Source organism: Patagioenas fasciata, chromosome 11 (genome assembly GCF_037038585.1).
Source record: "Patagioenas fasciata isolate bPatFas1 chromosome 11, bPatFas1.hap1, whole genome shotgun sequence".
Lineage (NCBI taxonomy): Eukaryota > Metazoa > Chordata > Aves > Columbiformes > Columbidae > Patagioenas > Patagioenas fasciata.
The window spans coordinates 8120039-8139444 of NC_092530.1; the positions used below are offsets into that span (position 1 = coordinate 8120039).

A 19406-nucleotide genomic window follows, 5' to 3' on the forward strand; every position below is an offset into this window, starting at 1 on the left:
TCCCCTCTTTGGCCAATCGCGTTGACGGAAGGCGGAGAGGACTCCCCGGTCAGTCGCCTCTTGCATTCAACAGCCAATAGCTGTCCCGCAAGCGCCTCCCGCGCCCGGCTCTCCACCCAATAGGAGTGGCCGTTGCCATAGCAGCGGCCTAGCGGCATTAACCAATGGAAAAGGGCGGTCTTGAGTCTGGGTCTGTCAGGACCGGAACCGCCCCCGAGGTAGCGGCTGCCGGGATGGTGAGTGCGGTGGTGACCCAGCCCGGGGCCTCTCTCACCGGCGGCGGGAAGGGGCCTCGGGCCTTGCGCTGCTCCGCTCCGGCTTCCCGTGGCGGGTGTCAGCCCGGAGCAGCCCCGAGGCCATGGTGCGGGCTGGGGGCCCTTCCCGGGGCTGTGAGTGGCCGCGGCGGGGGCCTGATCCTCCGTTGTTCTCGTGTTGTTGTGCCAAGGCCTCCAGCTTTAAGAAGCCACTGCTAAGAGCCACGGTGCAGAGGAAGAGAGCGAGTCCCAAGCTGGAGCTCACCGAGGAGCAGAGACAGGAGGTCCGGGAGGCGTTTGAGCTGTTTGACACAGACGGCACCGGGGCCATAGATGTGAAGGAGCTAAAGGTAGGAATTTTCTCAATGTGAAAAGCACTGTTCTACCGTGCTTATAAAACAATAGGGGTATAAACGCCTAAATTACCTTAAATAGGAGAAATTTCTTTTTCTCCCCACCCCCTCAGCATAAAACCTTGTCAGCAGGTACATTTTTCTCATTAATTATAGTTCTTTACTGCTTTATTAGATGTCTTTAGGGCCAGACTAGCCAAAGTACATTGATGGTTCTGTATTTTCTCTATTGTCTGAGTTAAAGACATGCTTAAAATAATGTGCTATCTCAGTTCAAATTAATTTTCCTGTATAAGCAAGTTTTTATTAAAGGAGAATGACTGAAATGGTGGATTAAGTCTGCAATCCCATGACCTGCTTTTCTTCAAATAGCTGATGTATCCTGATTATCTCATACTGTCTATATGTAAGAAAACATAATTCAGCTACAGAAGGAGAAGTCTAAATCTGTGGTAAAAGAGTTTTCACCTTTTATTTACTCACTGTCACAAGTCACATTGGAGTAGCCCAACATTCTGCAGTGGTTAATGCTGATTTAGGAAATCTACTACTTGGCTTCTCAATTCTATTAGTGTTAGTGAGCTGCACCCCAAGGTATAAAAGCTTATCACCTACATTCTTTACAAATTTTCCATTTCTAAAGTAGAAATCAGGTTGTCAAAGCTATGGAATACAGCAATGTTACTCATTTTTATACTTTTATTTATTTGAAAACATTTTCATCCCCTCCCTACCCCCGCCCTTTGGGAAGAATAGTAATAACTTAGGGCTTCTTTTCCTTTCAGAATTTGCTCTTCCTGTTTGCTACCTGGATGTTCGTATTGCTTAAGACCATAGGGAGAAGAACTGATTTCAAACTTGCCGCTCATCCCTTTATCAGAGGAGGAAAAAGTAAAGTGTATAGGTGTGACTGCGTATGTCTACAAGTGAAGGCGTCCATGGCTATGCTGCTCACAGGAATGTTGTCAGAAAGGCACACATTTGAATTGTGTTTTCCAGGATTCACTGAACTAGATTCTTGTCACTAAAATGAAAAACTAACTGATTTTAGTTCCCTTGCCTTGAAGTTGTTTGGCTGAGATATTTCTCAGTCTTCCGTTTAACCATTTTGCTTACGACAGGGCCTGAATTAAGCTTTTACAGTTATTAATATTATTATTATTATTCAGTTTCATTGCAAAGGGAATACTAGTAGCAATTCCCTTAACAGGAATGGAATAATATTCCATTTTTCAGTAGCCTTGGAAATTGCTCTCCACAGCACTGCGTGATAGTTTGGGATTTTTTTCCTTCAAAATATTAATCAAAATGGGACTCTTTAAGCTCTGAGTGCCCATCACAAGACTTTTTAAAAAATACATACCAAAATAGGTATGTGAAGACTTTCTGAAGAAATCCAAATATTCTCAGAGAAAATATTTATCCCCAGACTCTGTTGTATAGTCTTATCCTCCAAATTTCTGCCAGTTCTAAGCTGGAGGTGGTAGATGTGATGATAAGAATGTATTTAGGAAATTTCTGTATTAACTGAAGGACAACTCCAGAATGTGAAGGGTTGCAGTCCTGTTTTCTGCGTCTTGATGTGCTTGTAGAGAATCATTGCTCAAAGTGTGCTCCTTACCTTGCTGTTTTCCTTGACACACACAATGCGTGTTTTAATATGATGTGGTATAAGGTTCAACTTTTTTTACCCCCTGTGGTTTTCTTTATAGTTTTGTATGTTTTATAAATTGTTTCTTTGTCCTTGCAGGTGGCCATGAGAGCACTGGGGTTTGAACCTAAAAAAGAAGAGATCAAGAAAATGATATCAGATACTGATACAGAAGGAACAGGAAAAATCAACTTCAATGAATTCTTGGCAGTGATGACACGTAAAATGGTACGTAAATTTAAAAACTCAAAGTGAAAGCAATTTTGAAAATGGCTGAGTACCTTTCATCTCCTTTTGTTTTAGTGCAATATGAAATCACTGTTTTAATCATAACAACAGAATATGTAAGAGTTAGAATTGCAAGACACTGACTACCCTATCTTATTTTTAATATGAGGTTAAAATAATTAAGTCATTAATAAGTTTATTTAACAATCGTGTGTGTGTGTGTGTGTGAGAAAAGAGAAAAAAGGAAACTGGTGTTTTTATCACAGATTAAAACCAGCTCTGGCCTGCAGAAAACTCAGGAACACTGACACACGACACGGGTGACTGTGTAACAATGCACTGTATTTCCTTTCCTGGAGTATTAAGATTTTTACGGATGAAATCTCTGGTTTTAAAGAAATCTTAAAACATGCTGAGTAAAAACAGATATTTATCAGTGGAAGATCCTGATACTGAAATCCCAAAGACGTTTAGCTAACTATGAAAGAAGAACATTCCATGGAACTTGGAGGTTTGGGCAGCATTGCTGTGTCTCTGTGTACCCTCAGCCTTTGTACTTATCTTTCTTGCTGGCTGGGCTTCTTGAAATTTGTTTTTAATAGAGTTTCTCAGTTTATCTAATGCTTGTCTTTTATAAGTTTGAATGTTACCTACAACATAACCACTACTTTTTTCCCTTAAACTTGTGCTTACTTCTTTAAGGCTGAAAAAGATTCCAGAGAGGAGATTCTCAAAGCTTTCAGACTCTTTGATGATGATGAAACTGGCAAAATCTCTTTCCAAAACCTCAAACGTGTCGCCAAAGAACTGGGGGAAAATATCACAGATGAAGAGCTGAAGGTTTGTACGTGGTATATGAAACCGTTTCACACACACTCGCTGCCTGTCTTTGTGTGTATGACCATAGAAAGGTCCAGGTTACGCTGTCACAGAATGTTCATGTATTATTTGATTTGTACTTACATTAGTTTAAAACCAATGTAAATAGTCACAGTCTAATTCTCCTCCTATCTGGAGGGCTAAACCATCTCTGACTGGTCTGTGAAGCACCAGAAGCAGCAGAGAGAGTAAGGGATGCAAATACCTAGGTCAGTGGGGGAGGGAAACCCTCTCGGGGTCAGTTCTTAGGTAAAGGCAGCAGTCTGCCAGCTCCACCTGCTCTTCTCTAGTGTCCTGATAGGAAAATCTGTTCCCTCTCTCCCAGCCGAAATGAAAAAACTTCTGTCAATTTGTGGCTGGGAAATGGATTCTGAGGGGAAAGATGGGTTAAGCATGCGTGGCTGTCAAAATTGCAGTTTTATGGAGATATGGTCAATTCTGCTCCAAGCACTTTGTTTCTTCCAGGAAAGTTGCTATAATATAACATTTTCTATACAGATTTCTGTATAAATATAGATTAAAAAATATTAGTGCCTACTTCAGTAAGTATTTTATAGCATAGTAGGTGTGAAGTTGAGCTAACACCGTCTTCCCCCACACAATTTACTAAAAAGCAGTTCTTACTCTGAATTAATCTGATGAGTCTAGCATGCATCTAATTTCTGTATACAAACATCTTTCAGGATATGATCGATGAAGCAGATAGAGATGGGGATGGAGAAGTGAACGAGCAAGAATTCTTGAGGATCATGAAGAAAACCAGCCTTTACTGAAACAGAATTTTATTTATTTTATTTATTTTATTTATTTTTGCCCATGTGTATATATTTTTGGTAGGTGCCTCACTTTTTTACAATCTTTTATTTATTTTGAGACAGCAGAAAATATGAGTCTATTTTTTAAATGGATGTTCCTAAACTTGTGTTTGTGAACAGTTTCCAGCTGCTCACCTGTTTACATGGAGCAACAGGGTTGCTTATTTGTGCTTGGAAGACGTTTACACTCTAGTTTTGGTACACGAATCACATTTTCCAGTGACAGTATTCAGATCCTTCTCTGACTAAGAACCATGTGTCAGATGATTACGGTTTGGTAAAGAGAGGACTCCAAACCGCATCATGTAAACCTTGATTCCCCAGCAGCTGATGTTTTCAGTTTCATGTCTTGGTTTGAGCACAGCAGCAGTGAACTCTTTATCCGATATATTTCCAGGGATCTTTTATACTCTGTTTTATGGTTATTATCCCCTCTCTTATTCTTAGTATGTTCTTTAAACTGAGAAAAAAAGCTAAGTGTAAATAGATGCTGCAACTTCGTGCTATTCTGTTCCCACATCTACAGAAATCTCTTAGAAGAGGCAAGTTACCACTGTTGCTGTGAAAGCTCTGTATGTTTGCAGGAATATTCAGAGCTTGCAAATATAAGATTGTATTTAAAATAAAGTGTCTTATTTTAAGCCATCTGAGTCATGGAAATAAGTTTACAAAAACGCCAACAAATCTGCTGGTACAGCCCACCCTCTGATCTGCTGACAAACAACAAAATTTTTCTGGGTACTAGAACAGTTTCAGCTTTTAACTGTTAATTCTTCCAAGGGCCCCAGTGACTAAATGCTTCGCTCCCAAGGCAGCAGCTGCAGCAGTTGGTGTCTGGAGCTCCTGGGCAAGGGATGGATTCCTCCTTTCCAGACTTAGGAACATCTTCCTGGCTCAAATCCGATTCATTCCTCTGCTTTCCACAGACTCCGTATCAGCCTTTTCATTGAACTGACTCCACAGCCCATGGACACGGGAAACATTCTCCGTCTGGCCTAAACATGAAACCAAACGAACTGAGTTTGTCCCGGATCACTGCAGAAAGTCTGAGACGTTCTTCTGTCTTTGACAACGTGGTTTATTCCAGCACAGACAGGGAGAGAATTCTTGCGGTCTCTTGTGACCTCGTGTGGTAGAAAATCCCCATTACAGAAAACTAAAAAGTGAGATCCGCTTTCTAATTTAACACGAGACACAGGTACAGGAATATCGAAGTGACAAGGAGTACATCGAAAGTAGATTATTTATTTATCAGCTCAGGTTAACTTAATAAACGACGTGGGGATCATTCGCTCCCGGAAATAACGTTCAGCTCCTCTCGAGACTCCAGGTGGCACCGGGAACCCGCCCACAGGGGTACATCTCGACCAATCAGCCCCGCGCTTTCTCTGAGGAGCAGGAGCGTTAGCCAATGAGGAGCGTGATTGCAGCGAGGACGGCTGGCGGTGGGATGGTGGGCGGTGCGGTGGGGACGGGGATCCCTCTCTCCGCGCTGCCCGGGGGCTGGGGGTTCCCTGCGGAGCGGCTGCTTGTCCCTCGAAAACCTCCCTCAGAAACACCTCAGGGGCATTACTGAGGGAAACGGGGCCGGAGGGAAGTGCCCGTGGCCCCGCCGGCCGCTCAGAGGGCGCCGATCTCTGTCCCCCAGGCTGCGGGCAGCGAGGGCGGCGCCGCCGGCGGGAGCTCCCTGGGGGACGAACCGGCGCTGGCGTTCCCGCTGACCGAAGAGGAGAGAGCAGAACTGCGAGAGGCCTTCGACTTGTTCGATCCGGATGGCGAGGGCCTCATAGATGTTGGAGACTTGAAGGCAAGGAGCTGTAAAAATGCAGCGTGGTTAGAGGTGCAAACTGTGAGGTTTAGTGACTCTTGGCTTGTCCTGACGGTCCCCGTGAGGTCCCGTTGCTGCTCTCATGTGCCTCTGGGCCGTGGAGAAGGAAACCTGATCAGGAATGAGAACCTCTGGCTGTGCTTTGCTTAGGCAGGCTCTGTTCCCTTCTCTCAACTCACTCCAGCACCTCAAGGTCTTTCTTGCTGTGAGGTGCCCAAAACTTACCCGAGGATTCAAGGTTTGGCCTCCCCAGGTCCCAGCACAGCACAGGGACGGTCACTGCCCTGGGCCTGCTGGCCATAGCAGTGCTGGTACCAGCCAGGATGCTGGTGGCCTTTTTGGCCACCTGGGCACACACTGGCTCATGTTCAGCCGCTGCCACCAACACCCCCAGGTCCTTTTCCACCAGGCACTTTCCAGCCGCTCTTCCCCAGCCTGGAGCGTTCATGGGGTTGTTGTGACCCAAGTGCAGGACCTGGCGCTTGGCCTTGTTGAACCTCAGACAATTGACCTCAGCCCACCCATCCAGCCAGTTCAGATCCCTCTGTAGAGCCTTCCTACCCTCCAGCACATCAACACTCCCACCTAACAAAATCACCTAACATACCGGAATGTAGAGTTTGTCATCACTCTGCTGCTGATCGACTTCAGCCCAGATCAGTAGCAGGTTCAGGTCCTTTATTTGTAAGGCTGTGAAACAAATATCAGAGGTCTCCTACCTTGTCTTTCTTCACAGTGGCCCCTGTCCTCCAGAAGTTGAGGAGAAAAAATGTTTTGCAGGTGGAATTCTCTAACAGCCGCCGTCTCCTAACAGCCTTTCCATACACAGTGCAAGTTTCTGTAGCTGATGGCAGCTCAGTCTGCTGCTCTGTGAGGTGTGTTTGCCCAGTCTGATTAACCCGGATTGGGATCGGAAGCCTGGGTCCCCTCAGGCTGGTAGAAATCACACAGTCACTTCGTGACCACAGTTGTACTTTGAATTTGAATTACTGTCGTCAAACAGAAGTGACTGGCAATAAACAGAAGTGTTGGAAATGGGGCAAATCATTTACAAGCCCCTGATAAACACCTCTTCAAAGCAGCAACAGGTGAACTGGTGTTTACCACCTGTTGCTTTTGGAGCACCTGCTGTGCTACCAGACTCTGAACCGTGACTTCGTTGTGGGGCCATCAGTGGTGTGAGGTTCGTGCCACGTACAGCCAGGTATCCTGAGGAGGGACCAGGGTCTCCCTCCTTGGCCCCTGCTGACAGCTCTTTGCTGTTAATTTTTCAGGGTCTCACACTACAGGTGTTTGGCAAAACCCTCTTCTCTAAAGACAAAATCATGGTTGAATAGCTGGTAATGAAAAGTTGTTTTTTTTTTTTCACCGCTATCATGTACCTGCTTGTTTCAAGTGTCTTTCTCTCTTTGTGCGATTTGTACACCAAGCATTGGTCTGTTTTCTCTTTTGGCAGATAAACGTGAGGGCTCTGGGCTGTGAATTGGAGAAAAGTGAAATGAAGAAAATAGTCTCTGAATTAGGAGAAGAAGGGTCAGGGAAGGTAACCTTTCGGTCTTATCTGCAGGTGATGACTCAGAAAATGGTATGTGAGCCCAGCCGGTCACAAAGAGTGAAATTCCTCTTGCCAAACTCTATGATGGAGGTAGCCACTGCAGATTGGGTCACTCTGGTTCCCTGCAGGGCAGAAACAGCAGTGTTTCGGGAGTTTAATCTGAGCTATGTGAGAGATCTACCCTTGGGTGAATTGTCTTACCCCTCTTGCCTCTTTCTGTGAACCGCAGAGGTGGCAGGATGGCTGGTTCAGACAGAGACAGCTGCATCCCAGCAGAAACCCCCTTCCCATCCCTGAGCACGCACAGCACCTGAGAGTCCCCATCTCCCTTCCTTAAACCTTCCGTATGACATTTCCATTCTGTCTTTATAGTCACAGGGCTATTTCTCTTCAAGGCAGCGGTGAGCAAACATACATCAGCCGAACAATTCACCATCTGTAGTGAAATAATTCCTCAATACCCACTGACACTCAGCCGCTCAGACTCATGCGGTGTCCCCAAAGCTGATATTTGATACCGGCTCTTTGCTTCTGTTCCGTGTCCTCGTCGCCCCTCTGAGATTCCCATGGCTCAAACAGGCCAAGCCCCTGTGCCACTCAGACAAATTCTCTGAGGGCTTTTCCTTTAATACGCTGTTATATGGGGGAAAGTCAAAGCAGATCACCCTCTTCTATGGCCACATTTTCCCCAGCATGATGTCTTGGATTTGATTGCGTTTTCTGTCTTAAGTGCCTGACTAGGGATTGTAGGGTGGCATGATGTTATATTTACACAATGGCATTTTTCCATTTCCTTGCTAAGGCGGAGCCATGTGAGAAGAAGGAGATCCTGAAAGCTTTCAAAGCGTTTGATTGCGATGGCACTGGCAAGATCTCCTTAGAGGATCTCAAGGCGGTGGCTGAGGAGGTCGGGGAAGACATCACGGAGGAGGAGCTGCAGGTTTGTGAAGTACAAACCTATTCCTTGTGCTCTCCTCAGAGAGTGAGGGCAGTGCCTTACTGTGGGGAAGACTGGTTGGGGGATTGTGGCTTTGCAGGGGACACAATCTCTGTCTCGCTGGGGCCTTGCCTGAGACCTTCCTTGGGGTTTGCACTTTGTGAGCATCCACCCTCTCTGATCCAGCCTAACCTGGTCTCCAAATCTGTGCTGTCCCGCAGGAGATGATTGATGAAGCAGATGTGGATGGAGATGGGGAAGTGGATGAAGAGGAGTTCCTACGGATTCTGACACTGGCTGACCTGTAACTACAGGATTTTCTTTTTCTCTCCCGTTCCCATATAAACACCTGCTTACTATGTCATTTTGTTCAGCTTTCTTATTTCTTGTGTGTTGCCTTTCTTGGGTGTCAAAACCGCCAAAATATTGCTAATGTTTCATCTTTAAGTCTGATTTTTCCATTCCACTAGTGGAAGCCGTTTTCCACATCCCAGCAAACAGTGTTGTTACCAGCTTGTGTCTGTGTGGGTTGGATGCAAAGTCAGAGATGAATTCAAATTCCTTGGTCAGTCCCTGGAATTCTCCCTCTTATATTTACATTTACATAATAAAGACTACAATTATAATTATAATACTTATTATTATTATTACTATTACTGCTGTTATTAAAATAAATATTTACATAATAAAGACATTATTTTGTCCTTTTAGTACTTAGGGCCTCATTAGAAAGATGGAGACAGACTTTTTAGCAGGGTCTGTTGTGACAGGACAAGGGCTGGTGGTTTTAAACTAAAAGAGAGGAGATTCAGGCTGGACATGAGCAAGAAATTTTGTACACCGAGGGTGGTGAGAGCCTGGCCCAGGTTGGCCAGAGAGGTGGTGGATGAACCATCCCTGGAGACATCCCAGGCCAGGCTGGACGGGGCTCTGAGCAACCTGAGCTGGTGAAGATGTCCCTGCTCATGGCAGGGGGGGCACTGGGGGAGCTGGGAAGGTCCCTCCAACCCAAACCTTTCTGTGATTCCATGATTCTACATTCTTTTCAGCCTATCTGGTAATCGAGTCAAAACAATCTTAATCACAGAAAGTCCTGTATAACTCTCAAAAGTCAGTACTTAAGGCAGAAACTTCTGTACCATTCCTAAAGTCCCTCATTGTGCAATAGACGACTTCAAGGGTTTGGGAACAATTACTTGCCCTAAGGTAATGAACAGGTTAAGCTGTGGATTCCCCTTCAGAAGTAACAGTATGGGAGAAAACGGTGCAGCTCTGAGGCCTGGTCTCCCATGGACTTGTTCTGGAAGTGAGTTCTTCAGCTACAGGAGAGAAATAAAGCATGACTTATCTTGAATGACGCTGGTTAACAGTGAGAATGAGCTGTCAAATGCCACGGCAACATCTTCAGGCCAAGACTGAACCCTCTCAGGCAGCCTCAGCCTGATGTAATTCCCTGTGCTCTTCACAGCTCCCACAGAGCAGTGGGATTACCTGAACAAATGGTTCCCTCTGGCCTTACCAACCTGTGCAAACAGCCCTGTTGTCATGTAGAATGGTTATTCCAAGGAATTGTCCTAGAGACTGGACGCTCTCTCTGGGATGCCTGCACCTTGCCCTGGACTTTTTCTGCCTAGGAGCAGTATGGAAGACTGCTCCTAAAATACCCCGTGCTATCATAGCAGGTCTTCTGTTAATACAAGGGAAGAATTTAACCTCTCATGGATGCTAACGTGGGTTTGGTTCTGCTTTCACCCGTGTTGTATTCATGCCCAAGTCTGGGTTCTGACAAATCCTAGCAAAACAAGTGGGGTTTGTTGCTGGTAACTTCTTCCTGTATCATATTCCCCACTCGTTGGCCAACCAGTAGCACTAAAAGCATGTCTGTCCTGGTTTTGTTAAAAACGAAGTTTCTCTTTTAGTGAATCTTACCTGTCAGCTAAAGCCTTCATATTAGCTGTGTTTTCCTGGAGAACCAGATACATGTTTTGGTAAACCTAGCAATGGAATGCAAACTTATTGATAAGCACGGATGGACATCTCGTGAGAGGGGCAACGAGAAACCGGTGACCAAGAAACTGACCAACTGTGTATAACATCCCATTCATGTGAATACTTCATGTAAAAGTGGGAGATCACCAGAATCTCGTCCCTTTTCCTTATGGCCGACATTAGGAGAGGACCTTGCTGGTCGTCCCTGTGAACTGAGGCCCAGTGACAGACTGAATCCAGCTCCAGTTGGCTACAGAGTCCAGTCCAGGACTTCGGGTGCCGGCTCTGCAGTTGCTGGGACTTTCCAGATTGGTTTTGTATATTTTGTATTATTTTCTCTATTTTATCAGTAGCGTTAGTAAAACATCTTTAATTTTTCCAACTCTCTTCTCTCTGTCCTTCTGTACCTCCCGATTGCCTGTGCTGAGTGGGAAGGGGAGAGAGGGAGGGGTAAAAGGGGGAAGTGGTGGGGAGAGGAGGTTAACGATACATCTGCCAGGGTTTGATTGTCACCCCACAATCTTAACCCTTGACACATGTCCTAAACCTGAGTAAAAAGCAAAAAAAAAAAAAAAAAGAGAAAGCAGAATTCAGCCCATGTAAAAAGTTTCAAGTTTTATTTAGCAGCAGAACCATAATCCTTCCTTTAGCCGCTAATTCATCTGTTCTGCGAGGTGCAGGTATGTGGGGGGCTCTGAAGTATGGGCAAAGATGGATGCGTAAGGAATCTCAGAAAGGGACGTGATGTGCTCATGTCAGGTCAGCCCAGTCATGGCTGACGTGACCTGGGCAGCTCTTCAGCCACTTGGAACCAAAGAGCGGCTGTGTTGGAGCCCCAGGGAAAGCTGGTGCCCACACTCCAGTTACTGCCAGTTTGCTGTCAGTAAGTGGTATGTCCTCAGCAGAACGTGACAACGCTCCATTGCTCCGGAGTTCCCCCTCCCCAGCAGCCCCCAGTGCGGGCTGGTGGGGGGGAACAACTCCATGCAGGTCGCAGTTTGGTGACACACAAGTATGAAAGGGGAAGAACATTATCGAAGGCTCAGTGCCCGCGCTCCAGAGGAGATGGGTTCTGTGGCTTTGCAGCATTCAGGCAAGTCTGACCACTTCTTTGACCATTTTTCCGATGCCATCATAGATCTCATGGATGGGGGCGTTGCACATGAAGGCGCTGGTGGTCACCAGCTTGTTCTTCACATCCACATGAATTTCAGTGACGTGTTTGTTCACGTGCTTGCAGCCAAGTTCCTTCATGGTCTCAGCAGTCTTTGCATAAGGCCATCTGCAAGAAGAGAAGAGAATAAACCCTGTGTGAGGAAGCTGTCGTTACACAGCGATTTGACGAAGACCTAGAGAGATTGATTACAGAGAGATGGGTGGTCCCTGCAGAACGCCTACTCAATAGGATCCAAATCCCTGCCTACTGCACAGGATCCAAATCCATTCCTGTCAGAGGAGTTTCTCCAGGACTCTAGAACCAGAAAGACCTTCAGATCACAGTGAGTTAAACATCAGAAGTAAAGCCAAAATAAGACCTTGATGTTCCACTATAGATGTTCCAATGCTTAACTCTGCCCACTCCAGACTTTGTGTTTAGTGTTTGTTTTGGTTTTGGTTTTTTTCTCCAGCTTCCTACAAGTGACATTACTTCCTAGCCATTCCTATCAAAAGCCATGCTAGTTCTTTCCCTGCCACTGGGAGAATTCAGCTTTCCTATATCATTAAGGACAAATCTTGTGCAATGGTCCTGTTCCTACCTGGGATCTGCTTAACTTTAGGAGGCAGTGATCTGGTGTCTTTCCTGCCCTGGGACCAAGAGGTGCATGAGACAGGGTGCTACGTGCACTGGGGATGCAAATATAAAATTATATTTAAAATAAAGTGTCTTATTTTAAGCCATCAGAAGTATACAAAAATGCCAACAAATCTGCTGGTACAGCCCGCCCTCTGATCTGCTGATGAATAACAAAACAATTCTTCTGGGTGCTAGAAGAGTTTCAACCTTTAACTGTTAATTCTTCAAAGGGCCACAGTGGCTTAGTGCTTCACTCCTGAGTCGGTCTCTGGAGCAGCGCCTGTGAGGAGGAGTGTGATGGCAGGATGGGTTTTGCCTGGTGATGGAGGAAACGAGCACCTGCTGCTCCTGTTTGTGCCACTGACCCCTCAGTGTCCTCCCTCTGCTCCTGCATAAGGGAAGGACAGGTTCTCCTCCTCTCCAGACATCTGAATGTCTTCCTGACTCAAAATCTGATTTATTCCTTTGTGATTCTTGTATTCTCTTGTGCCCCCATATGGTAAAATATCCCCATTACCAGAAACTGTAAAAAGTAAAATCCAGTTTCTAATTTTAACACAAGACATACCTAGTGGAATGTGTAACTGACAAGGGGTACATCAAAAACTCTAATTATTTAATTTATCAGCTAAGGTTAATTTACTAAACGCATTATGTGGATCGTTCATTGTCAGAAATAACGTTCAGCTCATCTCAAGACTTCAGATGTCTGGGCAGGACAGCTGAGACAGGGCGCTGTGTGCATTGGGGAGGCACTGCTGACTCTTTCCTAGCAGCACTCCGAGGTTACTCACTTCTCACACTCTGTGTCGTGACCCACGGTCAGCTCGCAGCCTGGGAAGATTTTGGCGGCCAGCACTGGGGAGATGCAGCAGAGGCCAATGGGCTTTTTGGCAGCGTGGAATGCCTTCAGGACGTCCTCCACCTCTTTGGAGATGGTGCAGTTCTTGCCTTGGGTGGCCCAAGTACTCAGGTTTTTAGCCACTCCAAAGCCACCTGAGAAAATAGAAATGGATTAGAGTGGAACACCAGTACTCCAGGACAGGATTTTATTTTAGGTATCACTTGGTAGAATGCTCAAGTGGATTTGGTGCATGGCAGCGTTTGTCCAATGTTGATGAAATAATTAAAACCAGACAAGTTGTACCTTTGTGAGCTGAGCGCCAGGAGATGAGACACCACAGCACCTTTCTCACCTCCATACAGAAGTGAAGCAGAGCCGTGTCAATGTTCTGCTGGGTGTTGTGTTTCACCCATGAGTTATTTTCTGAATTGTGGTGCAACATCCTGACAAGTTTTCACTTGTCTCTTAATCCTTGCCCCAGGGCTCATCCCTCCCCACTGAAATCACGCAGTCAGGCTTTCACTAAAGAGGAATTGCCAGGCTGATCGAGCTTTCTGCTTTTGAGTCACCCCACTCTGTCCCAACCTCTTCCTACCTGGGATGATCAGGGCATCCAGCCCCTTGACATCCAGCTTGGCCAGATCCTTGATGTTGCCTCGGGCTATTCTGGCACTTTCGACTAACACATTGCGCTTCTCCGGGGTTGGTTGTCCTTTCACGTGGTCCACCACGTGCATCTGGTCAACATTGGGAGCATAAACCTCTGCCTGGGGAGAGGGAGAAGAGTTCTGTCATCCTTCAGGTGTGTTAAAGATCATTGGTAGTGAATGAAAATGCTTGAGTTACTTTGTTAGGAAAGAGCTTTGCTGGTGAATGCAGTGAGTGACCTTCAGGCTTATCTGTGTCTGATAGCGGTGTCAGGAAGGTTATTGTTGTAGGGAGGTGAAAGGAAAGAGAGGAGCGAAGGAAGGAAGGAAAGAGAGGAGGGAAGGAAGTAGGGAAGGAAGTAGGGAAGGAGGGAAGGGAGGGAGGAAGGAAGGAAGGGAGGGAGGAAGGAAGGGAGGGAGGAAGGGAGGGAGGAAGGAAGGGAGGGAGGGAGGGAGGGAGGGAGGGAGGAAGGAAGGAAGGAAGGAAGGAAGGAAGGAAGGAAGGAAGGAAGGAAGGAAGGAAGGAAGGAAGGAAGGAGGGAAGGAAGGAGGGAAGGAGGGAGGGAAGGAGGGAGGGAAGGAGGGAGGGAAGGAGGGAGGGAAGGAGGGAAGGAGGGAAGGAAGGAGGGAAGGAGGGAGGGAAGGAGGGAAGGAGGGAAGGAAGGAGGGAAGGAGGGAGGGAGGGAAGGAAGGAAGGAAGGAAGGAAGGAAGGAAGGAAGGAAGGAAGGAAGGAAGGAAGGAAGGAAGGAAGGAAGGAAGGAAGGAAGGAAGGAAGGAAGAAAGGAAGGAAAAAAGAGAAAAGAGAGCAAGAAAGAAAAAGTCTTTTGTAGCTTCTGCACAGGAACATTTACTCTGATCCTAAAGGAATGAGGGTGTTGTTAGCAAAAGCTTGTTTTGGTGCCTGAAGCTCTGGAGAGGGAGCAGTGACTCCTTTCCTTCCTAGGAAAATTTAGTGTCCCAAGAGCCATTTCTGCATCCCAAGCAATCAATCACTATCACTGGGGCAGCCCCCCAGAGCTGCCCCCCCGAGCCCATCATCCCCTACAGCCGCTGCCCACCGAGCAAGCTGCTCTCAAACCACATCTCCCCCAAAGGCAGGGCTGTGATTTTCTTTTCCCCAGCCACTGTTTTCCTAGGACGTGACCTCAGGGCTCTCTGCAGCTTCCTGAGAGGAGATGTGGAGAGGAAGGTGCGGAGCTCCCTGGATCCAGGGGCAGGACATGCAGGAATGGTTCAGAGCTGCACCAGGGAGATTTAGACTGGACATTAGGAAGCATTTCTTTACCGTGAGTGTGGTCAGACACTGGAACAGGCTTCCTAGGGAGGTGGTCAATGCCCCAAGCCTGTCGGTGTTTAAGAGGCATCTGGACAATGCCCTTAATAACATGCTTTAACTTTTGGGCAGCCCTGAAGTGGTCATGCTGGATGGTCATTGTAGGTCCCTTACAACTGAAATATTCTATGCTATGCTACTCTTTGTTTCCCTAGGTGAGCATAACTGAAAAAGAAAAGGAGGTTGAACAAGGGCCTGAGTTTCCCTCACTAGAGGTCCCTGCTGACCAAGGGATGGGTGCAGGAGGACGCCCTGAGCCCGCCCGTTCAGGGTATGGCAGCGGAACGTGTCTGCAGCGGCTCCGGGAAGATGAGGCAAAGTTACACATAGCGGAGAAAACGTTTGGATAAGTCTCACCTTTAAGCCAAACAGAGAACACACACTTTGAAGGCTTTGGAATTGGGTGGGATGGCTCTGCAGCACATGTACATCCCACTGTGCCTTAGTCTTTAATAGAGAAATTCTCTCCCTCCTCTCTCACTCTCACAGAGTGGCTGTCGCAACTAATGGCATTTTAGAACGGCTGCTGGAGGGTCGCTTCTTTTAGCCCTTTTCAAGTTTAACTCAAAAGATCCCGTCTGCTTTCAGTTTTAATCTTCAGAGTTTTAAAAAGATGAATTTCAACCAGCCAAAAACCATAGCAGCCTTTAAAAACAGAAATACCCAAGCAGAAAAGAGGAAGTGCAAGCCAAAAAGAACAGAGAATGCATTTAGGAAAGTTTGTTTCAGAGCTTGGATACACTGAACACAGAGCCCCAAGCCAATCCTCTCGTAGAGAGCAGGGCGTTCTCCACGCTTGCTGCAGCAGCCCCTGCGCTGTGCCGTTTGCTTTGGCTTCGCAATTACCCCAGCAGCAACGGGGAGCTTGTGATTGTCCAGCGAGCCGCAAAGCTCCTTAGACACAAGTAAGAGAGAGATTGAAAAGCAGAGCGGGACAAAAGGAGGCAGAGATGGGGCAGGTGCCTCTTACCTGTGCCCCCTCCCTGCTGAGATGCACCAGCACAGCCGAAGACTCGTGGATCTCGCTCCCGTCGTACACCCCACAGCCGGCCAGCACCACGGCCACTCTCTTTCCCATGGTCACAGCCAGAGCAGGAGGATTCCCCGGAGAGCCCCAGATCGCTGTGCAGCTCTGTTCATGGCCGGGAGTCTTTTATAGCACGATCCCTCCCCCAGGAGCAGGTGGGGCCGGGAGGGTTGGGCTGAATTTCTTACTGGCAAGAGGGTTTTATTTCCAGTGCCACAGGCAGGGTATGTAAATATTATTTGTTTCCTCAACTGACTGCTCCCTTGCAGATCTTCTCAGAACGTTGTCTCCAAAGCCTCCCCTGCTGACACAACCTATTCAACAGAGCAGCTGTGTTTTTCCTTCTCAGCTGTCAATTTTCTGTTCTTTTTCAGACTTCTGGGCCCCTCAGCTCCAGAAGGACAGGGAACTGCTGCAGAGAGTCCAGCGCAGCCACCAAGATGCTGAAGGGAGTGGAGCATCTCCCGTGTGAGGAAAGGCTGAGGGAGCTGGGGCTCTGGAGCTGGAGGAGACTGAGGGGGGACTCATTCATGGGGATCAATATGGAAAGGGGCAGTGTCAGGAGGATGGAGCCAGGCTCTTCTCAGTGACAGCCAGTGATAGGACAAGGGGCAATGGGTGCAAATTGGAACACAGGAGGTTCCACTTAAATATGAGAAGAAACTTGTTCATGGTGAGGGTGTCAGAGCCTGGCCCAGGCTGCCCAGGGAGGCTGTGGAGTCTCCTTCTCTGCAGACATTCAAACCCGCCTGGACACCTTCCTGTGGAACCTCAGCTGGGTGTTCCTGCTCCATGGGGGGATTGCACTGGATGAGCTTTCCAGGTCCCTTCCAACCCCTGACACTCTGGGATTCTGTGATTCTGTGATAAAGTACCAAACTCTTTGCACATAAGATGGTATCAAAGGGAGCCTGCCCAGAGCAAGTATTCAAGCCAATGCATGCCTCTCCATGCCCCATTTTTTAAACCCTACACTGCTTAGGCAGCCTCAGTCTTTAACACCAAGGTTTCCTTTTCTGACCTTAAACGTTCCTATCCTCATATCCCATCTCTCAAGAGCAGATGTTTTGCACTCACTTGTGGTGGCTTCCCGGCCTTTGGGTCCTGAGATAAGAAATTAATTACTCGATTCTTCATCAACAGCACCATTTGCTGGGAATGTGGTACCAGGAAGTGGCAGCGCCTTGACCCCTGTAGGGACACATGGCAGCAAGATTCTCAGCATGTGATGGGAAAAGCCCCTTGTTCATGCAGAGATTTGTTCTTCCTTATCCTTGAAATGCTCACACCTGAGGTGGTTGTGTGCCTCTCTATTATGTTTCAACTGTTGAAATAACTGTGGCCTGTTCAGGTTGTCTTGCCATTCTTCAGCGAACAAAAAACTTCATGCGACATGGCTGAAGAATGTTTTTCAGGTTATTCGTAAAAAATTTTCCTTGGGTGTCTGTCATGTTTGGAAGAGACGTGAAGTACGTCTTGTGTATAATAAGATAGTGTTTTGTCAAGTTCATTAGTCATAGCAGGCCTGAGGAAGATAATCCTTGCTAATGCATGTGATTTCGTTTATTGTGTGCATCTCTTAAAACCAGTGGTATCAGGCACCACATACTCCCAGCTACTGCCTCTACAAGCAGCAGAAAAAGGCAGGTGAGAAAGGGCTTGCAGTACAGCTCATCTAACACAGGCTTTTCCTTCCAGTTACTTTTATTGCCCAGACCAGGAATCAAACTGTGAGATAAGTGTGGAAAACACTCCGAGCGTTTTCACTGCTGTTTGTTTGGGTATCTATAGTATGCTAACTGTGGGTTAGCAATGTTGTACTTCCTCTTGCATGAAAAAACAGCTGAATCATGCTGCAACTTGAAGGGATAATTTCTTCCTCCTCCAGCTGGTTGGAGAGCAGTCCTGTTAATGATGGAACAAAGATAGCCAGAGGCTGATAATTTAAACAAATTTACTGCTTGCTGCAAACCACATCATTTAGCTCTGCCTGTTGCAAACTGGTTCCTCTGGTATAATTGCTTAGATGTAACCAGACAAACCGGACTTGTTCCAATGTAATTCCTCGTGTAGTAAGATCTGTCTCGATAGTCATATTGAACCTAGAGATCTATCTGCAATAAACATATTCTTGATAAATAATACTTTTCAGCTGAATTGTTCCGTTCTATGTGGGAATGTCTGCACACAGTTATTATGATAGAGACACGGGGCCTTAACATTGACACCTTGCTTTAATCTGCGTTAATATTCTAGTAAAGATGAGCGTGAAGGAACCTTGTTGCCTCAGAGCTATTCTTGGAGGGTGCACACAGTTAAAGATAACTGTCCTCCAAAGCACTGAAGAAACCAGGAAAGTTTGGGAGCCAGGGAGGGTCAGTGGGACATGAGGAAAAGGTTCTTCCCCCAGAGGTGCTGGACACTGAACAGGCTCCCAGGGAGGTGTCACGGCCCAACCTGACAGTGTTCAAGAAGAGACTGGACAGCGTCCTCAGACACACGGGGTGACCTGTGGGGTGTCCTGTGCAGGGACAGGAGTTGGACTCAATGATGCTTGGGGGTCCATTCCAACTCAGGACATTCTGTGATTCTAAGATTATGTGTGGATGTTGACAGTCCAGGGTTGTTCTGGATGCTGCTACAGGCCTAAGGCTGCTTAGATGATCCTGGTGGCCTGTCTTTGAGCTCCAGTCTGTGCAGCTCTAATTCCCACTTCCAACAACTTCTCTGTCCTCCAGCTTTGGCTGTGGAGTGTGACTTATGGGAGAACATCACAGGTTGCTGCTGTAGGACCTCTGCAGAGTCATCCTTGCCCAGCCCAGTAATATTAGTGTGAATCTCTTTACACTGTTCTGCATCTTTTGTCGAGATAGTGGGAGTGAAATTTGCTTTAGCTGAGTCTGATGGGAACGGGAGCCGAGTCCTTCATGGGAACGGGCCCTGCACTGGTCCATTGCACAAAACCAAAACCACGTACATAAGTGCAGGCAGGTGTTGCCCCTGTTTTCCATCAAAGCTCTGTTGGCTCTCACAGGACAGTTCTCCACCTAATTCCCACTTGATGTGCAACCCAACATGATCCCAAAGCCAGTGTCCACTGCTTTCTGCATCCTCTCCTCTGTTGCCAAAGACCTTTATGCCCTGATTGCATATTCTCCATGGGAAGCAGCAGGCATCTGCGCATAGGTCCTTCGCGTCACCTTTGGGATAGACCAGCGATCGTGACACTGACTGATATCCACTCAGCGCCTGCACAGATCTCCTGGGAAG

At 46.9% G+C, this 19406-nt stretch overlaps 3 protein-coding genes across 3 annotated transcripts; 2 read left to right on the forward strand and 1 right to left on the reverse strand.

The window, feature by feature from the left end:
* The first annotated feature begins 242 nt into the window (after nt 1–242).
* On the forward strand, nt 243–4257 carry LOC136106174 (centrin-2-like). The gene is made up of 4 exons (XM_065846319.2): nt 243–604; nt 2358–2486; nt 3189–3326; nt 4049–4257. The coding sequence occupies exons 1-4, from the start codon at nt 359–361 to the stop codon at nt 4136–4138; spliced, it is 603 nt and encodes a 200-aa protein (XP_065702391.1). The 5' UTR covers nt 243–358; the 3' UTR covers nt 4139–4257.
* Nucleotides 4258–7042: 2785 nt separating this feature from the next.
* On the forward strand, nt 7043–9109 carry LOC136106176 (centrin-1-like). The gene is made up of 5 exons (XM_071813666.1): nt 7043–7096; nt 7283–7336; nt 7465–7593; nt 8366–8503; nt 8722–9109. Exons 1-5 carry the CDS (start codon nt 7043–7045, stop codon nt 8806–8808), a joined length of 462 nt encoding a protein of 153 aa, XP_071669767.1. The 3' UTR covers nt 8809–9109.
* A 1984-nt stretch (nt 9110–11093) lies between these two features.
* LOC136106338 (glutamine amidotransferase-like class 1 domain-containing protein 3, mitochondrial) lies at nt 11094–16241 on the reverse strand. Its single transcript, XM_065846662.2, has 4 exons — nt 16080–16241; nt 13724–13895; nt 13079–13280; nt 11094–11771 (listed from the first exon to the last, which is right to left on the reverse strand). The coding sequence occupies exons 1-4, from the start codon at nt 16185–16187 to the stop codon at nt 11579–11581; spliced, it is 675 nt and encodes a 224-aa protein (XP_065702734.1). The 5' UTR covers nt 16188–16241; the 3' UTR covers nt 11094–11578.
* Nucleotides 16242–19406: the final 3165 nt, after the last annotated feature.